The 20,139-nt window shown below is 38.1% G+C and overlaps 1 protein-coding gene across 1 annotated transcript in view; it reads right to left on the reverse strand.

The window, feature by feature from the left end:
- Positions 1–20,139, reverse strand: part of tafa3a (TAFA chemokine like family member 3a) — an 83,046-nt gene that overhangs the window by 11,915 nt on the left and 50,992 nt on the right. The window contains exon 2 of the mRNA XM_063911449.1: positions 18,030–18,142. Coding sequence (XP_063767519.1) covers positions 18,030–18,141 — 112 coding nt within the window. The 5' untranslated portion in view covers position 18,142. The remainder of the gene's footprint in view (positions 1–18,029; positions 18,143–20,139) is intronic.

Below are 20,139 nucleotides of genomic sequence, written 5' to 3' on the forward strand. Positions count from 1 at the left end.
TTGTGTGTTGTGGTGTGTGTGTGTGTTAAACTTTCACAACACCTGTGATCAATACATTGCTATTAAAGCACTTAGGGCTGTCATCAGTTAGAATCACCAGGCACCGACGTCAGCATCACGGAGAGATGAGAGACAAAGAAAGGTGAAAGGACAGAGAGCACTAATGAGAGCTGGCATGAGGCCCAACCCTGCAGCCGATCAATAGCACTCTGAAGCCGAGCACTCTGCACTACAATCATATTCATCGATCGCTGATTGATAAACGGCAATACCTATCCAGAAACTGCTCATAGCTGGAAAAACAGATGGAGAATCCACTTGTTCTGCCTTTTACATTACATAATAAAAAACACCTCTTTGACATAATATACTAATATCTGTTTTAAGTCCAGAAAATGCATGTTTGTTGTGACTTTAGATGTGAAACATGTAAGACTAATAAATGTATTCTGATTCTGATTCAAGCGTGTCAACAAAGGAGCTGAAGTAGCTTTATTTAACAATCATATGTACACATGGTCACAATATTTAAAACTAAATATGGCTGTCTCCTTTTTCATTCAAGGTGGTACCACATTTCCAAAACATTACCTAAACTCGACTGTGGTTGATTGAATGAAAGTGATTATTTCTGACAAGCTGCCTGTTATCTCATTTATAAAATAACTATGTGGCATACACCGTGATGTACACAGCACTATGCTTTTGTTCACAGTGAAAGTTTTGCGCATCTTAACCAGAAATACAACCCTGTCATTACTTCTATGAGGAAACAAGGCGTTTATAAATAAGACTTTGCAATGTGTGAATCCTTTGACACAAAAAAGGCAGAGTTGACAGATGCACTCTCATTTTGATTTGCTTTTTTTACCTGTCACATTGCCCGCTGAAGTCTTTGACATGATTTCATGTTGCTCATGCAGCAGTTAGCTAACATGGAGAAAAGCGGCAGGCAGAGTAATGAGAAAACAGTTCCCTTTGACTTTATTGAAACTAAATATATGCACTGTATATATAGTTATTTATTCACATGTCCATCCATGCATGTTATTCTCATAAACATGTTTTTTGTAAGTCCCAAATGTCTAAGAAGAATTCATCAAGGATTATTAATTATCTGTTCAAATATCTGCCTGTCAAAGAGATTTGATTGGATAACATAAATATCAGGCGGAAATATTATTGGAAAGAGAGATGTTTATAGTAAATAATATTACCAATGGTTGCAGATCCTAATAGAGACTAAATATGTATTTTTTTTTGTATTAACAGAGTTTTTAAGCTGACTTCTACAAAAGCTGCTCCTATATAGGTCACATTTACATTAAGAGTAGGATGTAATTTGTCCTTTAAGTCAAAATAAATCCTGTCCCAGCTCAAAAAGCCCTTGAGAAATCCCTCTGGAGACTGAATCTCATGGTTTGACGCTGGACATTAATTTCTGTACTGAAACTCTACCATTGACTTGGTAAAGGGCTCTCTTGTTTTCTTCCTAAAATACCATGTAAGTCAAATCAAAGTCACAGTCAGCTTTCAGTTTCTGCAGCAATCAAACAATTGGCGTAACATGCAGGTAGAGAGGCATCCAGAACAACACACTGTTCTCACTGTCAGCCGCGTGACCGCCCATATCATCCTCACCTGCCCAGTGAAGTGTGAGATACAGGGATGGAGGCACAACAGGGAAACATGAAAAACAGAAGCGCAGCGTTGATTTGATTCCTGTCAGCAAGACATCACTTATCGCAACAAGCTAGAATCAGAAGTAAATCATGTGTAAAATATAATGCACAGGAGGTTCTGTGTGATTGTGACATGGGGGAGGTTATTTTTTGGAAAACAATATCATTAAGTCCTAGCAAGAATCTGTCATGGGGTCAATTTATGTATGAATTCTCGGAATAAACTTATTTTAGTGCAACAATTTTGTTTTGCATTGTAACACAATTGGCATTTTTTTACATTTCTGAAACAACGTCAAACATACAATCTGCTACCATTGGCAGACCATTTCTGTTTTAAAATAACATATGTAAAAGGTTCAATGTGAGACTGAATGTTTTAGTAAGACAGATTGAAAAACACCAAAGCAAAGCACAAGCAGACACGCCTTGAAAAAGCAACTGCGTCACATCACAAAGAACTCATTAAAATTGACATCCATTACTTCTCAGAGTTAGTGTTACATATGCAAACTTCCCTGTTGCTGGGGTGCAGTGAGAACTTTATATAAATAATTTAAAGGAGTGATGAAGCCAGACAGCATCAGTGATTCTTAACAGGTACAATTTGATAAAACACAATCAACACTTGTGTAAAGGTGTTTCTCCGCACTGTCTATTTCATATTCAACTACATAGTCAATTAAAGCTAATGTAGAGGTAAAATTTGACAGGTATTAGCTTATGAAAGATACATTTCTATCTCCTTGCTTCATTTTTAACACATAGACATGAAAAGTGGGATTGTGTTTCACATCTTCTATGTGTATCTGTATTAACACTATCTTAAATTAAAAAGCCATTTAAGAATTCCAAATCTTATTGTGAAATATCTGTTATTATATTTAAGACATTTCTGCTTAACATTGTGGTTTTGTTTCAGACCTTAATTTAAGAATGATTTTCATATTATAACAGTGTTTATTGTGTTGTTAATTTTGGGGTCTACAATGTTATCTGAATGTGTCACTAAGGCCGTCACAATATCAGATCTTCACTCCACGATTTTCTTGGCCAAAGGATTTTCAATCAATCACTACTATACCTTTGTTTGTAGTTATAATGAAGGTGAGGTGAATAACAGTCATGTATGTAGGTGTTTGGAGGGACATAAAGCAAGAACATAAAGAAACTGAAATGATTTAAGATCTGATTCACACAAATTAATATGTGTATTGTTCAAATATTATCAATATGTGATTTCTAAACATGGTCGTTTCACAAGTATAACACGACAACCCCAATATGTGCAATTTTGTTTTAACATAACTGTCTATAAGGTATTATGCAGCCAACAGAAGTTTTCAAAGTCACCTATGATGTGTACTTGGTAATTTCAACAAAACACTACAGCAGAATCTTGAATTTATTCACAGCGCTAAGTAAACGTTTGTAATCGTCAAGAAACTACAACATGACAATAGGAAATGCCACAAAGTCTTAAATATCAATGCCCTGTTACATAACCTCCCACAGGGAAATATTCAGATAAGGTTATTTCATTGTTAGCTACACCACTCTGATGATGAATCACAGACATCAGAGAAACACTGATAAGGGCAAAATATGATTCCTTTTTTAATAACTTTGTTGCAAACAGCAGGGAAATCAATAAGCAGTGAATTACAGACTGGATGTATACTGTTATCAGCTGTGTACACTTCACGCCTACTCAAGGAGATGACACCGTACAGCAGAATATAATTACTGAAGTACATGACAGCTTATAAGTATAATAATTAGGACAATAACACAGCAACTTACAGTCATTTAAAAAAAACAGAGTAATCAAGAACCTGCTTATCTAAACACCAAGTGTCGAGATTCAGCAAGCCCTTCATAACAAATCATTGGACGAGATATCAAGTGCCCGAATATGATAACTTCAAAACAAATGTGATTTCTTGACGACCATGTTGACATGAACAGACGGATCTGCCTGACAGTAAACAAACTTCTTTATCTACTGAGGCATGAAGCAACAAGTCCAGCTTCATTCGGCTTTCACCACCTAAGGACAGAGAGCTAAATATACAGTTTGTTTTTATCCGTTTCAATCCCGCCTCATACAGCGTTCTGCCAGGCCGGCCATTTCCAGTCGGTAAAATGCAGCGACAGATCAAAACTCTGCAAACAGTCACATCCTGGCCACGGGCCCAGACACCAGGAACAGCAGCAGCCATAAAAAAAAGGTTTTAGGCCATACAATGGAGACACACAATGAATTAATAATGATTCAGATCATACTGTGTGCTCCAGATCCTGATAACACATTTTGGACGACTCCAAAAACCTCTTAACACAGCTAACTGCAGCATATTTTCGAGGTAAAAAAACAAATGCAAAATAACCACAGCTGCTTGTGTTATACAGCCAAAGTACTCATTTAAATCAAATGTGAGTGTGGGGTAAAAATAGTTCCAGGTAAAACAATTCAAATTATTTGATGCAACATTAAAACGTCTGTTAATGTGGCAGCAAACACACCACACATACCGAGGCAATGGTTTATACAACTCATTCCTATTGCCTGGTGAGGAAAACAAAGATGACTCCCAGTATTTAACGGGATTACCATATTTAGAAAAGATGGACTCATTTCCACCCAGCTGTAAACCATGTAAATACGCTCACATCTGAGAGACACTGGAGCAGAGTGCAGTGTAAAAGGGAAATTTCAGTTTTTCTCAAACTCATGTTATTCTCAAATTCTGTCTAATATGAATATTGGTCAAACATTTAACTCTAGTCCTATAATCTATAAACATGGAAAATGTTGACACAAGGCTTTACTAAAGATAAAAAAAACGTTATATTAGTCATTAAGGTATGAAATGCAAAACACATTATGTCCTTTAGTTAGGTCATGGATCCTGGCGCAAACTAGGGATCTTGATCGCCCTGAAGGGCTAGTGTTTACCTCCTGTCTTCACTTCCTGTCTGCCTTATTATAAGTCCATCTTTTAACTTATTTTAACCTCTTTCCTTTTCTTCCTTGATCCTCCTAAGCGAATGTAATTTTTTTGCTTAGCAGCGGTGTGTTATTGAGTATATATAACCAAATTGACCAATAAGAATCAAGGATTCAACTAAGCTGTATAATAACACAAGACTAACAAGGTTGGCGAGAATTTTTTGGCGACTGTTAGGGGGGTCCACAAAAAAATAGGGTTCAAGCCAGAAGTGACACAAAAATAGCTTCGTTTAAATATTTCTATACATACTTATACAAACTAAATATATATAAATTCAATATTTCTATTCTGTTCATAAAATTAAGTTAGCCTAACTCACTTATACTGTGTTACATTGATATACTTAGTTGGAGTTTGGACTACAGAAAACCTGCACACTATTAAATTGAGTTCATCCAACGAGTTATTTTCCTGAGTGTTGCAGTGCATTTTATATTCTGTGTTTTTTTTCTATCCCTCAAGAATCAAGCTGATCGTCAGTCAAGTGCAACATGAAGCTAGTGAGATCATGCTACTTTCAATTACTTAAATAAAGTGTGAGTATTGCTTGCTCATTGATCTTTATTCTCACAGGTCCATTTCCTGGTGGCGGAATTTCTTCTACTTTTTAATCTTGAGCTCACCGAGAAGGATCTTTAGAGAAGGAATAGAGAAACAGTTGAGTGGGCACCCACATTCCCCGGGTGCATGCTTTAGCGGTTTAGATGAAGTCCATGTCAGTACCATTCATCTTGCTGCCAAGATGTTAGAGCTCACCACTGACTGATCAATTGGAGTCCCTCAAGGAATCATACAGCCTTATAAGTAAAAAGCTACTGAAGTTATTAAACCCAGGGACAGCTGTAGCAGGGAGGCAGAAAGAGACTTTAACACAGACTCAAAGCCGTCTGCAGAGAAAGTGTTGTCTTGACATGGTTACTCATTCTCTAGACACTTGCTGAAAATGTAATAAGGGATGCTCAGACACACCATCAAAGAACCATTATAGTCTTTTTCTCATTTCATCACGTGATTTTCTGGCACTGTATAATACTGGATGTGCATTTTTCATCATGTCATACTGTATAAGCATTGCGAAATAGAGTATGATAAGAGGATTTTTCCTACATCTTTTCTCATGATCTTCTGAAAGCATTTGGATAAAAAACATTGAGTGTCACATTACTGTCTATCACAATACATTATCTGAATTACATTATGATCTGGAAATATATACTTCATTTTAAAAGCTACTCCACACTCGGACAAAGGCAGGTAATTAAAGCTTGACTTAATATCAAGCTTTAATTACCTTTTGATCTTATGGACCACTACTAGATGAAGTGTCTTGCCTTTCCTTTACTTTAAATGCTCTTGTTGTTATGACACTTCGGAGAACAATGAACTATTGTCTAGTTAAATGTTTTATTCTGCAAAGGAAAACTTAGCAATTACCCCCTGGTATCAATCTTATTCAGCAGAAATAAAAGGCCCCCTCTGAGCAGTCTTATCCCAACTCCTGTTCCCTAACATGTGCATATAATCATTTCTAAAACCGCCTTATATAATTTTTCTGTGGAATTTCTTATTGAATTGTTTTCTGTGCCCCCAGGATTTTATTGTTTTCAACAGGATGTGAAGATATGGCAACGTTGATTATAGGCAATGTAAAAACTGTGCTTTTTCTAGGCCCTCTAGATTTAGAGTGACTGTGTTGTACATCCCACAACGGACTCTTTGAAATGTTACTCTTATTGTACAACAATAAACTAACATGGGCACATTTAGAGATACATTAATTTGTGTGAATACAAGGCTAAAGGTCACGCATGGCTGAGGGGAACTCCTTGTGACAGAAAGCTATGGTGCTCATGGACGACCCTTTTTTAGGGCAATTTTATTTAGAGTAAATTGCTTTGCAAAACACAGGTATAATCTTCTCACAGATTAACATTTTTAACAATCCAGGAGGTCTAGTCTAGAATGTGGGTAAGAGCAGCTTAAGCAGCTACGGTATGGAGGAATTTGTGGATGGGTCGGTGCATTTTGTTTCTGTGTTATTTGTTTCTCTCATCTTGGACTAATGGACAAACACAAGCATGTATACAGGCAAAGCAAATGTATAAAGAACCCAAAAGAGATGTATAAGCCTGAAAATGAGAAAGATTCTGTATGTCCCCTGTAAGATAGTTTTCAATTCATTCAATTGTATCTCTTTTATATCCTTGGTTTTCAGTACCCTATACAACAACATGCCTGACAGTGGATTTTCTCATCAAAATGCTCCATGCCCCGTCTCCCCATGAACATGTTGGTCTCCACAGAGACAGACAAAAGAAAAGCCAGAGATGCTCTTCTCCAGTCTCTGGCCTCTCATCTGACATGCACACATGCTGGTTTTCTGTCAAGCACATGTCATGTCTTCTCTAAACGGCTGCCGTCTCTGCTCCCCAACTGGATTCCAGAGTTTTTCATCTTGAGCAGATTCCTCTGATGCCTTTCACAGCTGAGTGACAGGCACAGTGTCATGAAACAAAAAGCATTGGTTGAACCGAAATAGGGGATGAGGGTCCCCCGTTAAACTGTACTTTTGTGTAAGAATGACAGAGCAGCAATGATCTGAAGCACAGACGGATCCGTCATCATTAGACAGAGACTGCGTTTACAGTACAGAAACCATCACAGTCTGAAAATAAGAAGGATGGCTTGCCTAAAATTACCCATAGCTGAGGATCAGAATTGATTCTCAGCTGTCATGTTATTTCATTACCAATGCTGCTAACTGAGGGGTATATTTAACCAGCTGCTCTAAATCAAACGTGGCCCTGGAAAACAATATCTTGTTAGTTGACAAGGCAGCTATCGGCACTGATCCCTGTTGAATAGCGTGGCGCCTGAGGACACTATTAAAGGGCATCTGACCTGTCCACCCACTGACAGCTCAATAAAAATGTTCCTTTCTTTAATAGACCATCTTCCTGGAAAATATGTCGACAAACCTTTTAAAAAAGCCATTTGAGGAGAACTCCAATGGTTCCACCCATTACATTTTATGCTCCAGTCCATTCACATAAAGTTGATGCTCAGCCTCGGCTGCTGTTTTTATGGTGCGATGTGGACACTCGGCAATGCACTTCATTCCTGGGGAGATGTGAGCCAGAAGGCAGAAAGTCATGGAGCGCAGCAGGAAGATGGAGGCAAGCAATTGATGGACTGCATTTTAGAAGCTTATATTTCACTTTATTCAGTCAGTAGCAAGCCTCTAGTGAATAACTAGCAGGCCATAGCGTAGCATTACTTTAAAAGGAAAAAAGGAAAACTACCCAAGGCTGAACAGCTGACGAGTTTCTGTCCGACTCACTTTTCAACATCGCCTGACTACAAATGAGCCCTCATAAATGTCTGTTGGGATTTATATTATCAAACTGCATAGAAAAGAGGTTTCAGGGGACAGTTGTTAAGGCAAATGGATTATATTTACGGTTGGAGGCCGCAAATCTGTAATAGTAAGTACAAGGAATTAGCGTTTAGAGAGGACATTAAACTTCTCCGACATGTTCTCACACATCTTGAAATAATACTAAATGCCAATTTAGAGACAGATGTCGAGCTGTTTGAAAGCTTTCATCGGTTTAATGACGACAGAGCTACAACAACCAGCCCTCAGAGGGAAAAATAAAATCCTTAAGCTTCATTTCAATTTATCATGACGTACAAAGCAAGCTGTTAGAATATTTTTTTTGCTTGGAATTGATTTATCTTATTCAGGATTCAAAGTCAGAAAAATCAAGACTACTGAGCCCTGACATGGTCCTTTGTAGATGTGTGAAAGTAGTCCCTATCAGAGTGTAGAACATTGTTGATTAAGTAACTCAAACATGTCGCTTTAAGTGTTAACATGTGTTTTCGGCTGTAATACATTTTATTTGAATGCATTAGCCTTATTACAAGTGTTGAGAATGATCCATTAGCTGTTCCAACATGCGATTATCACTTTAATGATGATTCTGTTGTTAGAAGAGGTGTTTTTCTCTATTCGTGTTTTTGTGGATTTGAAGACATTTAATGGACACCAAAGATAATGCTATCTTCAGAAGGTGCAAGTCACACTGAATCTACGAATATGGTTATGTATCATTCAGTGTGTTCAGACTCAACTTAGTTAAAATGAAGGAGTGTTTTTTTTCTCCCGTAGCTGCTGTACGCTCAGAGTAAAGTAGTCTCCGAGTGGCTCGAGGAGAAGACTACATTTTCCTAAAAAAGATTTTTCTCGTTTCAGCCTTGAATTTCTACTTTTGATTAACACAATACACAAATAATCAAAACAAACACAACTTAGGTGACTGGTGAGGAACATATTTTTTGACTTTTTTTAAGCTTTGAAAGATATCTGTAGTGCATCTAATCGAAACACAAATGACTTTTTCCTTGCTTCTATGGTCGTACTGAAAATTATAGGAGCAAGCTATAGTGGACACCACAGTACCATGCGACAAGTTGTTTTTAAAAACGGATTCCTGGGAATGTAGTTCGTATGTATGCAGTAAAGGTAAAATGTCATTACACATGTGCACCTTTGAGGCTTGTCATCACAGGAGGATTCATAATAAATCAACAATTTGCATCTTCCTAGAAGGAACATACCATAAAGACGTACAAATCTTACATCCTTCTAACATTTATTTATGACTCTTCCGCCTGAACTCAATATCAACTCAGCAGGTGGATGATGCTCTTTGATGTCTGCACACCGCAGGAACCGTCCTGACATCAGGTTGTAAAAATATCAAATATGTTTGATAGTGACTGCTCAGATCTTTCTGTGAGTCAATCACTGTGGGTAAGAGTGAATGTGTGAACCCTAAAATACCCAGACGATCTGCACTGATAATCACTTCAGAGCCTCCGTGTCACCACCTTTACATAAGTTGCTGCAGTAGTTGAGCGAACTTGACAGTGTCGATGAAAACCTTTCCTAAAAAGCTCAATGAGTTGAAATGTTTTGATCTTTGCCTGCATTTCTTTTTTGTCCTCCATCTGCAGGCTTCGCACTAACATGTCTCCTGCTCCTCTTACTTCTGCTGCACCTGTCGGCATCTGTTTCCATCATGACTCAGACATCCTGCCTGCTCCTTTGAAGCTACTTAAACTGCTATGATATACTCTATAGGCGTTTACTGTGCGTGTAACACACCACAAAACACTCAAAACATCGTAGAGCATTTAGGGTAACACGAATCTACTTCAGCATTAACATGTCCCATTCCCGTAGCCTACAGCGGCTCATTCAATATGTGTGAGCTTGAAATATTCCATGAAAGTAGACGTCAGTAAAAACAAACATGTAATCTGCAATTCCATGCTGGAATACATGTCGCTAGTTATTCACTTGCATAAATTGAGAGGATGAAGAACATTTTTATGGATGCATGCCGAAATATGCTTAGGATGCACAGTGCTGGGAGCAGTCCAAAGTACCATTAAAATATTATCCAGCCTTTTCGTTTCTTAATATTTTATAATGTTCTCTCTAGTTTGAGTGTTACCCTCTAAATGTTACTTTTTTTTCTTTTTCTATGGCAGGTATATATTTTTTGAAACCCCTACAGTTAGTCCTCCACACTTTTCTTTAATCACATTTCAATTTTCATTATACATGTTTTCCTCTATTTAAAAATAAATCTAGGTCCACACTATGCTGTTTGTGTCAGCATTAAATCCTCCCATGTGTTTGATCTTGCCATTTTATCATCATCGCACAATATTGTAACACTTTGAAAAGCAAAATCCTCAGTAAAATAGAGAACCTGAGCTTATGTAGAGCAAGATATACAATGATCTATGTAAGATAAATAGGAGTGTGCAAACTCACAACAAGTGAAGGAAAATGCACACCTTGTCCTTGCTCAGGGGTAGATATGAAAATATCAATGGATGTTTGATCCAAAGTCCTGTGTTTTTATCATATTATGGTTGGTATCCTGAGAATATAAAACACAAATGATCTGAGTGACATATCGAGCTCAGAGCAAGTTCAATCAGGAAGACTGGGCATACATTCATTAACTCCGCAGCTGTATATAATCAGCTCATTATGGGCACTCACATTTCAACCCAATCTCCAGCAGCCAATCATCAAGGCTGCATTCAAGCTTTAAAATTGTTCTCCTCTTTGCTGCAGTCAGCTGTGATTTCAGGGGTTTCTGCTCCTGCCCACCTGCACCCCAACCACCTCCAGTCATCACATCCAGCTGCCAGGAGAGCTAAGCCAAAGACCACACCTCATCACACCCCCTCTTCATCCCCTCCCCTCATCAAATGAAGATCTTTAACATCACCACCAGTGTCTAGACCCCGGGGGGGAGGTTCTATTATACTCATGGCTGCACTTCTAGCTTAAGATATACGATATCACGATCGGAGTCTCATCACCAAAGAATATTACCATTTCCATCATATGGTGCATGCCTAAATAAATGTTCTTAAAACTAAAAGTCTCTCCTGATTGAAATATAGTGCATTGGATTTGTGATTAATGTTTTTACTAGTTCACGCATCAAGCATTGTTTGGAAAAAACACCAGCCTTTTGAAAATCCACATTTTACAAACCAATAATCATATGTAGAGAAAAATGTTGATGCTTGCATTTTAATCTATAAAAGAAACAACAATTATGGTTGTGTAAAGAAAGTGAGCAGTAAGTTATTGATTTAAATGATCTATACCTTCAGCATTTACACACTAACGTTTTAGGGCATTTTTCTTACTGAAGGCCAACGTGTGTTGAAATATGTTTTCATTGTAAACTACAACTAAAATAGACTAATTCAAAGTAAGATGTACTGCCTTTACCTCATTTGTTCAGCATTAGCATCACAACCAGAAGAAAGGAATAATATGGCACTGTTCCTCTGTATGATATACATTTGTAATAAATACAAATTATGTTATGGAGCAACATGCATCAAACAGCTGCTCATATAACACAGCCGGTGGAGCGGTGAATCACCATCACTAACAAATTAATCGCTTCAGAAATTCTTCAACACATTAAAGTTTCAACGGAAACAGAGATGTGGCCAATTTAAAGAGGACTGTAACTCCCTGTGTTTAGCTTCAACCAAGCACAGCCCATTAACAGCAATACAATTGACTAACTTTAAAGGAGGTTGATCTAATTGCTGGGTAAGGGCATGTTTTTAGTTTGTAAGACCCAATTACCACCACGCTGTTAGCACTTCTCCACTAATTGCATTCATCAGCTGAAATCGTTATCACCAGGCATTCTTTCGATTCTATCAGAATCCAAAAATCCTCATTTCTATGAGCTTCAGAACTGCTAGAGGTAACTCATAATGTGGCGAGGGATAATGGGTTTACATTTAAGCTGTAATTAGAGAGGAAATTGAGATAGAAGACTGCTGGCGTATCCGATTCTGAAACAGTACGGGTCCTCCTATTGGCGACAATAAAACACAGAGACAGATTCTACTTCAACCCACCTGCTGTTTGCTTGAAAACCCATATTAGATGTGAATTAACCTTCGGTTTTATTTGTAGTTAATAGTTTATTTGTCAGTGACAACACAGTTAACTTGGTAACAGGTTACAATAGCTTTAAAAGAAGTGCTGCTTGAGAGGTTTCTAGCCAAAGCTAGCTTGTGATGCCTGTCCTGGTTAGACTTATCCACTGAAACACACTGATGTTATCATTACCAAAGGCACATCAAATTGCTTAATTAATGGTGAGTTTCTCATAAATGATCGTAAAAAATAACAATATTTCCATAATACTGCATGTATTACACAAGTTCATTTGTGCATTTATGGTTCAGACATTAAGCTCAAATTTGGTTTGTTACAAGTTGCACGAAAATGGTAAAATATAAGCAAGGCAAAGGCTCCAGATTATCTAAACTTGTCACTCTAATCAATATGTACTTATAGAAAAAAAGAGTACATTTAAAGGCCCATTTCTGTGAGGAAACTAATTATTGTGAGATATTATCATATACCATCTAATTTAATTAAGAGAAAAACCTTTACGTACACAACAGTGGCAAAGAACTTTGTGTTGTAGGAAAATGTAACATAAAGTTTATTCAAACTGCATATGTGAAATGCTTTACGCAAGAAAGGGCAGATGTACAGTATATTAGATAAGCCAGATTTGTTTACTTTGGTTTGTTAAATGTTTTTTGTGTGTGCATTGTCTTGGATGTTTTTTAAATTTTATTTTTAAAAACATATACACTGATTTTAGGATGTTAACTATATAATATTTAATAATTACCTGAACTATCAGTGCCCATTACAAACTGGAATCAGAAATGAACTTAAAAACTAATTTAAAAAAAACAGCTAAGCACATATAGACCCAGGAAGTACCCTATAAACTCTGCAGTTGTGTAAAATGACTATTCTGTTGTTCACCACCATTACATTACCCACATGATAACAAGAACACGCTCAGGAGTGAACTTGTTAAGCATGTGAATAAAACTATTCACATTCTCTGAGCACATACACTCTCCCCTGCTCCACTGGCTCCCTCCACACAGAGGATACAACCAAGGCCACACGCAGGCACTCATGGCTCATCTATACAGCTGCCATTCAGATGCGTATAGCAGAGGACGTTTGATGGTTTTCTAATCTCGCTAGCTGCCACCGGGAGATGGGGCGAGCTGACCCCTGTCATCCCCACAGTGCATCCCAAACAGCCCCACATCTCCGTCTCAATCTGCCTCTACCCGCTATCTCTGTCTGCCATTGTGTCGTCCACCTGCTCTCCAAATGTCAGGACGAATGCTCTGCAGCCGCATCCCCCACACGTCCCCAGGGTGGGGGTGACCTGCCCCGCCGCCGCTTGGTATAATCTCATGCTATCCCTGGGTAAGGGGTCCACACTGACCTGCTGCGTGCAATGTGCAGCACAATTATGTGTGCTACCACACGAGAGCAGAGATATACTGCATTACAGGGCTCATTACAGGCCAGTAAACAGGAGGAACCCAAGTACTGACGCTCCTGATGAGAAATAATGAGGTGGAGAAGTGTGAGTCCAGTTGGCTTGGATCAAAATCTTCTCCAAAATGTTTTCTCCTCTGAAATGTTTTGCTGTAATTTGTGTCCGTGAGCTGACAAATGAGGCATTAACTGACCTGTGGAAAAGCCACTAAATACAGACTTGTTTTGCAGTCAGGCTCAATTTATCTGATGCTATTTCTTTCCTCCTCTGTTGCACTCTTTTGGTCCCTTTCTTCTTCATAGTGACTTTGTGTTCTGATTTAAACTGGTTGCATTTAAAAAATAATTTGGTTTAAAGAGCAGAGCTGAACTGGAAGACTCACATTAAAGGTCAGACATATGCACTTGTGTGGTAATGCTTTGCTACATTTGGTCAGTTTTAAGGCTTTGTAAAAAAAAAACTTAGAGAGAAAATCAGAAATTGATTAATTAGAACATTTAAAATACCATAAAGTATTAAGATACAACTATTTTTACAGTTATTCTGCATTTTCCCATTTACTATTTGCTCCATTGTTTGAAAAACAATGACAAAATCTGCCACAAAGCTACCCAAAATTGGACTGTTGTTATTATTATTATTAGTATTATTATTATTATTACATTTTTTTGAATAACTGAAATAACCTCATCTGTTAGAGACTAAAAATAGGTTTCTTTCAAGACCCATCAAGCATGAAAGGCTCTCTTCACAGGCCTCCCCTCTTCAGGCTGCCACAGGGAAACAATTCTAATTGTTTCTAGTTAGAATATTAAAATGTACAATCTTTATTAATGTGGCTAATCTTAATAAAACTTTTCCAAAATAATTATGACTGGGACAGTGGTGAGAGAAAACATAGTTATTGCCAGGAAAAAGGTTGGAATCAGCTATTAATGTTGGCTCCGAACACTGAAAATGGTCTTGCATAGAATACTAAAAAATAAAATCCCTGAAGCTTTGAAATCAGCTTGACAGTGAGCAATTAGAGTGCATCACACAGTTTTTAAAATGTATCTACCATAAGCAAATATGGAAATACTCCTGAATTCAAATGAGAGTCGTTTTTATCTTATTAATAGGGCAGCACAACCCCTTGTGTGCATGTGAATATAGAACGAGAAAGAAAGAAGAAGAGGACCTTGATTTAAACCCAACATAAACCTTAGCCCTGAAGTCATTTTGACTCCAATTTGTAAAGCTATCCATGGCCTGTGTGGATTAATCCCTAATATTTAAAAAATGCAGCAGAGTTTATGACCTGTAAACGGCACAGTTTAGAGCGTTTTAATCTCAAAAGAGGGAGCTGCCATGATGCTTCACGAAGCATCGGCGAGGAATGTGTTTTTCACGCCTGTTTTCCTCTCTACCACATTTCATTGTTTGCCCTCGCAGACACTGACCAAGAAACCACAGAGAGCTTGATTTGTGTTATTTCAAACGAAACAGAGTGAGCTACTGTTGAGAAAATAAGTATCCAAGTATCCAAATAGCTGAATAACGAGGCCGCTATATGACCTGGTCACATCATCAGTCTAAATCCTATCGACAGGACCGAAACAAATTGCACAGCCGAAGGGTACTTGTTATCACGCTCGCTCCCTTTCCAAGACCGCTCTCCTCTCACCCTTCTTCTCCCTCTCCACTCTTTCATGACTAGCTAATGAATGCAGATGGTGCTCTGGGGGATGCAGTGGTCTTATTACAGGGGTTATGTGTGCGTGCAGTAAGCTCAGCATGCTCCAGTCAGGCTGTGGTGAAAGGTTCAATTGCTTTGGCGAAGCCCCCACCTCAATAAGCAGAAGGGCTAAAGAGGTTTGTTTACTGGGCCCACCTTGACTTGACCTCCGTAGCTCAGGGACAGGCTGCGTGATTACCTAAGTGTCAGTGCAGCCCGGGGAGAGTGGGGCCAGGCCTCCTCTCACTGCCTCCTAATAAATCACAGGACTAAGCGCACAAACCACAAGAGCGGGACGAATGCAAAACCAAAGAGACAGCGAAGTAAGCCCGAAGATTAAATTGTTTATCCAACACGCTGGCAGTCACACAAGTGGGATTTACTACTCTACTTTCAGTATACAATCATCAAATATATTCAATAAATATTAAAAATAATTGATTAGAGTATCACATGAGAGTGTGAGAAAAACCTGTGATTACCTCAAACTAAAACATTTACGTTGCTTTAACACCTTCTTATCTTCTGAGAACGCGTAATTTTGGAGCTGCAGCACAACAACAGTAGTAAAGTTTGATCAACAATTTCGGATGACAAGGCCCGACTCAAACTCTGCATTCCTAATTTCAAACTGTTTTGGAGGCGGTTGGGGTCATCTCTGTTGAAACAAGTGACATTTTTTCTCAATAGACCTCTCTTTCTGAATATTTCCCAAATTGTTCAACAAAACAATTAACCAAAAAAATGTCAGTTTTATGCTGTAGCATTCCCCTTATGTGAACTATGGGATGTAGTTTAAACCATAAAAACAAATGTAGACACCAATATTTGAAACATGGGACTTTTGTTATTGAGCATGACGCACACACACACACACACACACACACACACACACACACACACACACACACACACACACACACACACACACACACACACACACACACACACACACACACACACACACACAGCTTCCTGACGCTAACCTTCCAAAATTGCCATTTATGGGGCCCCATTATGCTTTTGGGGGTTTTCCCTTTCCTGTGGTGTGTTATATACTGTGGGTTTTTGTGCATGTAAATGGTCTGCAAAGGCTAATCCCAGTTCCCTCCAGAGGGAGTTTTATCTCCCACTCTCTGAGCATATTTTCTTGTTAGAGGTACAGTACATACATTTCTCAAGTGTGTGAATATGTGAATATAATGTAAGCATAAAGTGTAATGTTTCTACAGTATTAATGGTATGGATTTGTAAGCAAATCAATAAAAAAAGACAATAACATATTGCTTACATATATACCCTAACTCATGAAACATTCATAAAAACCTGCCATGTCATAAAGTCTCTGCAGGTGAATCTCAAATGAAGCTAATAAATAGTCAAATATTCTGCAGCTGGGGAAGTCAAACATTAATCTGACAGAGAGCTAATTCTACCGTCACAGCTTTTCTCCTTCTGTCTTTGAGTGGATTGGAAACACACCTTGACATTGCTATGATGCAATTCATTTCATGTAATATGCATCCTTTCCCCGTGCAGCCTACCCTGTCACAGCCCTGGATTATGATGCCCTATCAAAAGTCTTTTGCTGGTCATGTTGTTGTTTTCAGCCAACGTGGAGCTATCCGCCTGCAGCCATTGTGTGCTGTTTTTCCTCCAGAGGAATAAGGCTCATTATTTCAATGTGTGGTCACAGTTTCTACCGATATGCCCAGGGATCGGGCCATCTCTCCTTTAGGGGAAATCACTTTGAAAGGTCTTGTCCCCTGCCCCCCACGCACAAACACACACACAGATGCATGCACACACTTACTGTACTGGTATTTTTTTTTTTTCTATGTGATGTTTGAGATCGCACGACTGCACAAAACGCAACCACACAGTAAATATGTGCATCACTGGTGAGCAGAGAAACCAAGAGAGCTCGGCTCATTATATCTGTTTCTTTTGAAAAAGTCAGTGAGGTGAACTGCGGGCTACACATGCGATTGACCTGGGCTGTAAAGAATTGTTTATTCAGGTCAGTGAGGGAAATATAACCCACCAGATTCATCCTACAACAGTACCAGCTGTATTGTATTTCTTATGCTACATCTTACACAGAAAAACTTAAACAGTTTGGCTGTACAATTCTACTTTTAGGAGCTCTTTCACAGGTTGTTTTAATAAATCCTTCTGTGAAAGCAGTAAATAGAAAAAGAAAAAGCTTTAATGGCTAAAAGACTGAAGGGGGTGGGGGTTAAATCCCTGGGAAAATTAATTCATACATAAATGTAGGTATGCAGGGACAATCATTGAGTAATTCTCTGTCTTCCCTCAACAATTTAAAGTCATTAAAGTCTATTCAGGAAGACACTAACAGGATATTGCCAGTGTATAATTCCATCATGTATTTGTTTTTCTTCCTGCTGGTGTATTTGCCAAAGTTTGATGCTCCTTCTCTCCTGGAAGTCAAAAGCTGCCATTGTTTTGCTAAATACATGTTTTTTCTTTTAAGACTTTTCATGGGCAATGAGTGTAAACGGGGACAATAAGAGTGAATAAAATTACAGCAGTACTTTTTTCTTTAATCCTATGATTCCCCAGCTAAGCTGTTAGTAGCAGACCTTGGTTGATCTGGGTGAGATGGGAAACAAACAAAAACAAACACATGCCGTTTTTCTACCTATGTGGCTTCTGTGTGACGATGCGCTGGTCAGTTGTCCCCACAGAGACACCATACAGACAGTCAGCAGCAGCGCCCTTCTGCAAACGCTCTGTAGGTCCCTCTCCCGCATTCTGGAAAACAAAAGAAGTCAAAAATAATCAGCAGTCAGCCATATCTGCGTCACATACACACTCAGATGTTGCACTTGGGTTCATACCAACAGACTCCCAGAGCTTCAGCTTGGCAATCCGAGGTGGTCAATAATAGTAACTCCTGAAATCACAAAGCTTTGATCTAGAAGGCTCTAACTCTACGCCTTTGCTGTTGAGGTTAAGCCTGCTGAGGGCCATACACAAAACGGGTCCCTGTGAAGCAGACATGTGCCACATAATACCAGGAAATGTAAGTAAAGGGGCAGGTAAATTAAAATGTTCTTCTCCCTGCTCCTTTCCACCATGTGCTTTTAATTTGTGTTAAGTGTACATTTTTTGTTTAAAATAACTGCCATGCGTAGGAATTAACAAATAAACAAAATACAATAACGATACATTTCAGCAACAGTCTTCCAATAATATGGTATAAAAATACCTAATTCTCTCTTGGAAAATGGGAATAAAGTCCTTTTTAATTTAGTCCCTGCCTTTAACCCATTCTAGTATAAGGTGCTATTTTAACTAATAGAACCGTAATGATGTTCAGGTTTGAGAGCTATTGAAATGTATTTGTGTTTAGAGCTTGTGTAGGGTTTAAGATGTGTAATGTTACTGGAGGTAGCCCGTCTGGTGAGATACAGTGTCTCTGAATTGCTGCCTCCACCCCAATACAATGTAGAAAAACATGTCTGCACATCATTTAAGTTTTAAAGGGACTATTTCTTCTAAAAAATGTCCAATTGAAAATGTATTTATATTGGATTGGGAATTGATTCGAGAATAGGTTGAATTTGAAATTCATTAGGTTGGTGAATGGAATTATTTTAAAAAATGAATCTCATTGGAGTATTGGGTACCACAACCCAATGATACTTCAAATAATTGAGATACTTCCGCCAAAATAGTTGGTCTGTGTTGCTGACAAGACAAAAGTGATAGGTACATTGGCTTATAGCACAATACAATGTGTTTAATTGTAATCTGCCATGTTTTAATATTTTTATTTTAGAGAGAATGTGTCCTGTATAAGGGAACACGTTCATATGCAATAATTTCACTGCTCAAAAATACTGTGAATTTTGAAATTTAAACCACAGAACTAAACGGTTTTAATTGAGTTCAAGATTGCGCTGTGTTGCAGATGATTTAAGTATAGCATATAAAGTTGGAATTTGTGAAAGACAGCTTGTTCAGATCCCTGAAGTGTAGAAAAGCAAAGAAGGTCAAATGGATTTGTTAGATCCTGACCAATCTTGTTGCTGTGTCAGGGATAATTAATCGTTCTGAATAATTAATGAATTTACCACTGCTGTGCTGGGCCATAGTACCTCTCACATTTTGGAAATGAACATATCCTTTCTGTTGTTGTGTGTTAGCTAAAGGTATTTTAAAAACTCAAAATAAATCCTACAAACAGCTGTAGGTAACAAATACAACTTCAGATCCTCTTACTGTTTACTGTTTGCAGTTTAATATTGCAGAAGGCTCGGACACAACCCTTAAGCTGGAATAAAAAAACAAAGAAGACTTATCTTAATTAATTTTCTTAAAAAAGACTAATACCGCAGATCACTCAGTTCAATAATAAGCAGGAATTAGTTCTAAAACCTGGAAATGTGTTAGCATGTTAGCAGTTCTTGATTCCTCATCCTAAAGCCAATGGGTTTTTGTGCTAGATTTTTTTAAGGGATAGCTAAAAAGTCTTATTCATCTAACTTGGGAAACATTGAGCTAAGGGAATAAGGCAGACTAAACATAAAATAACAATGTTGTGTCGTTTTTTAGGCTTTGTAATATTTATGGACCAATATTGGCGATGTAAATAAAAGCCTGATGTTCAGACTTTAACTTTAACGTCTGCAGAGAAAGCCTATTGAACCAATAAAACTATATTTTTTTCATGAAGCAGTGTGCTTTCTGGCTTCCTTGTGAGATTTGTTCTGAGCAGCGTGAGAGCATGAGACAGAGCCTTAGCC

Source organism: Eleginops maclovinus, chromosome 20 (assembly GCF_036324505.1).
Source record: "Eleginops maclovinus isolate JMC-PN-2008 ecotype Puerto Natales chromosome 20, JC_Emac_rtc_rv5, whole genome shotgun sequence".
Taxonomy (NCBI): domain Eukaryota; kingdom Metazoa; phylum Chordata; class Actinopteri; order Perciformes; family Eleginopidae; genus Eleginops; species Eleginops maclovinus.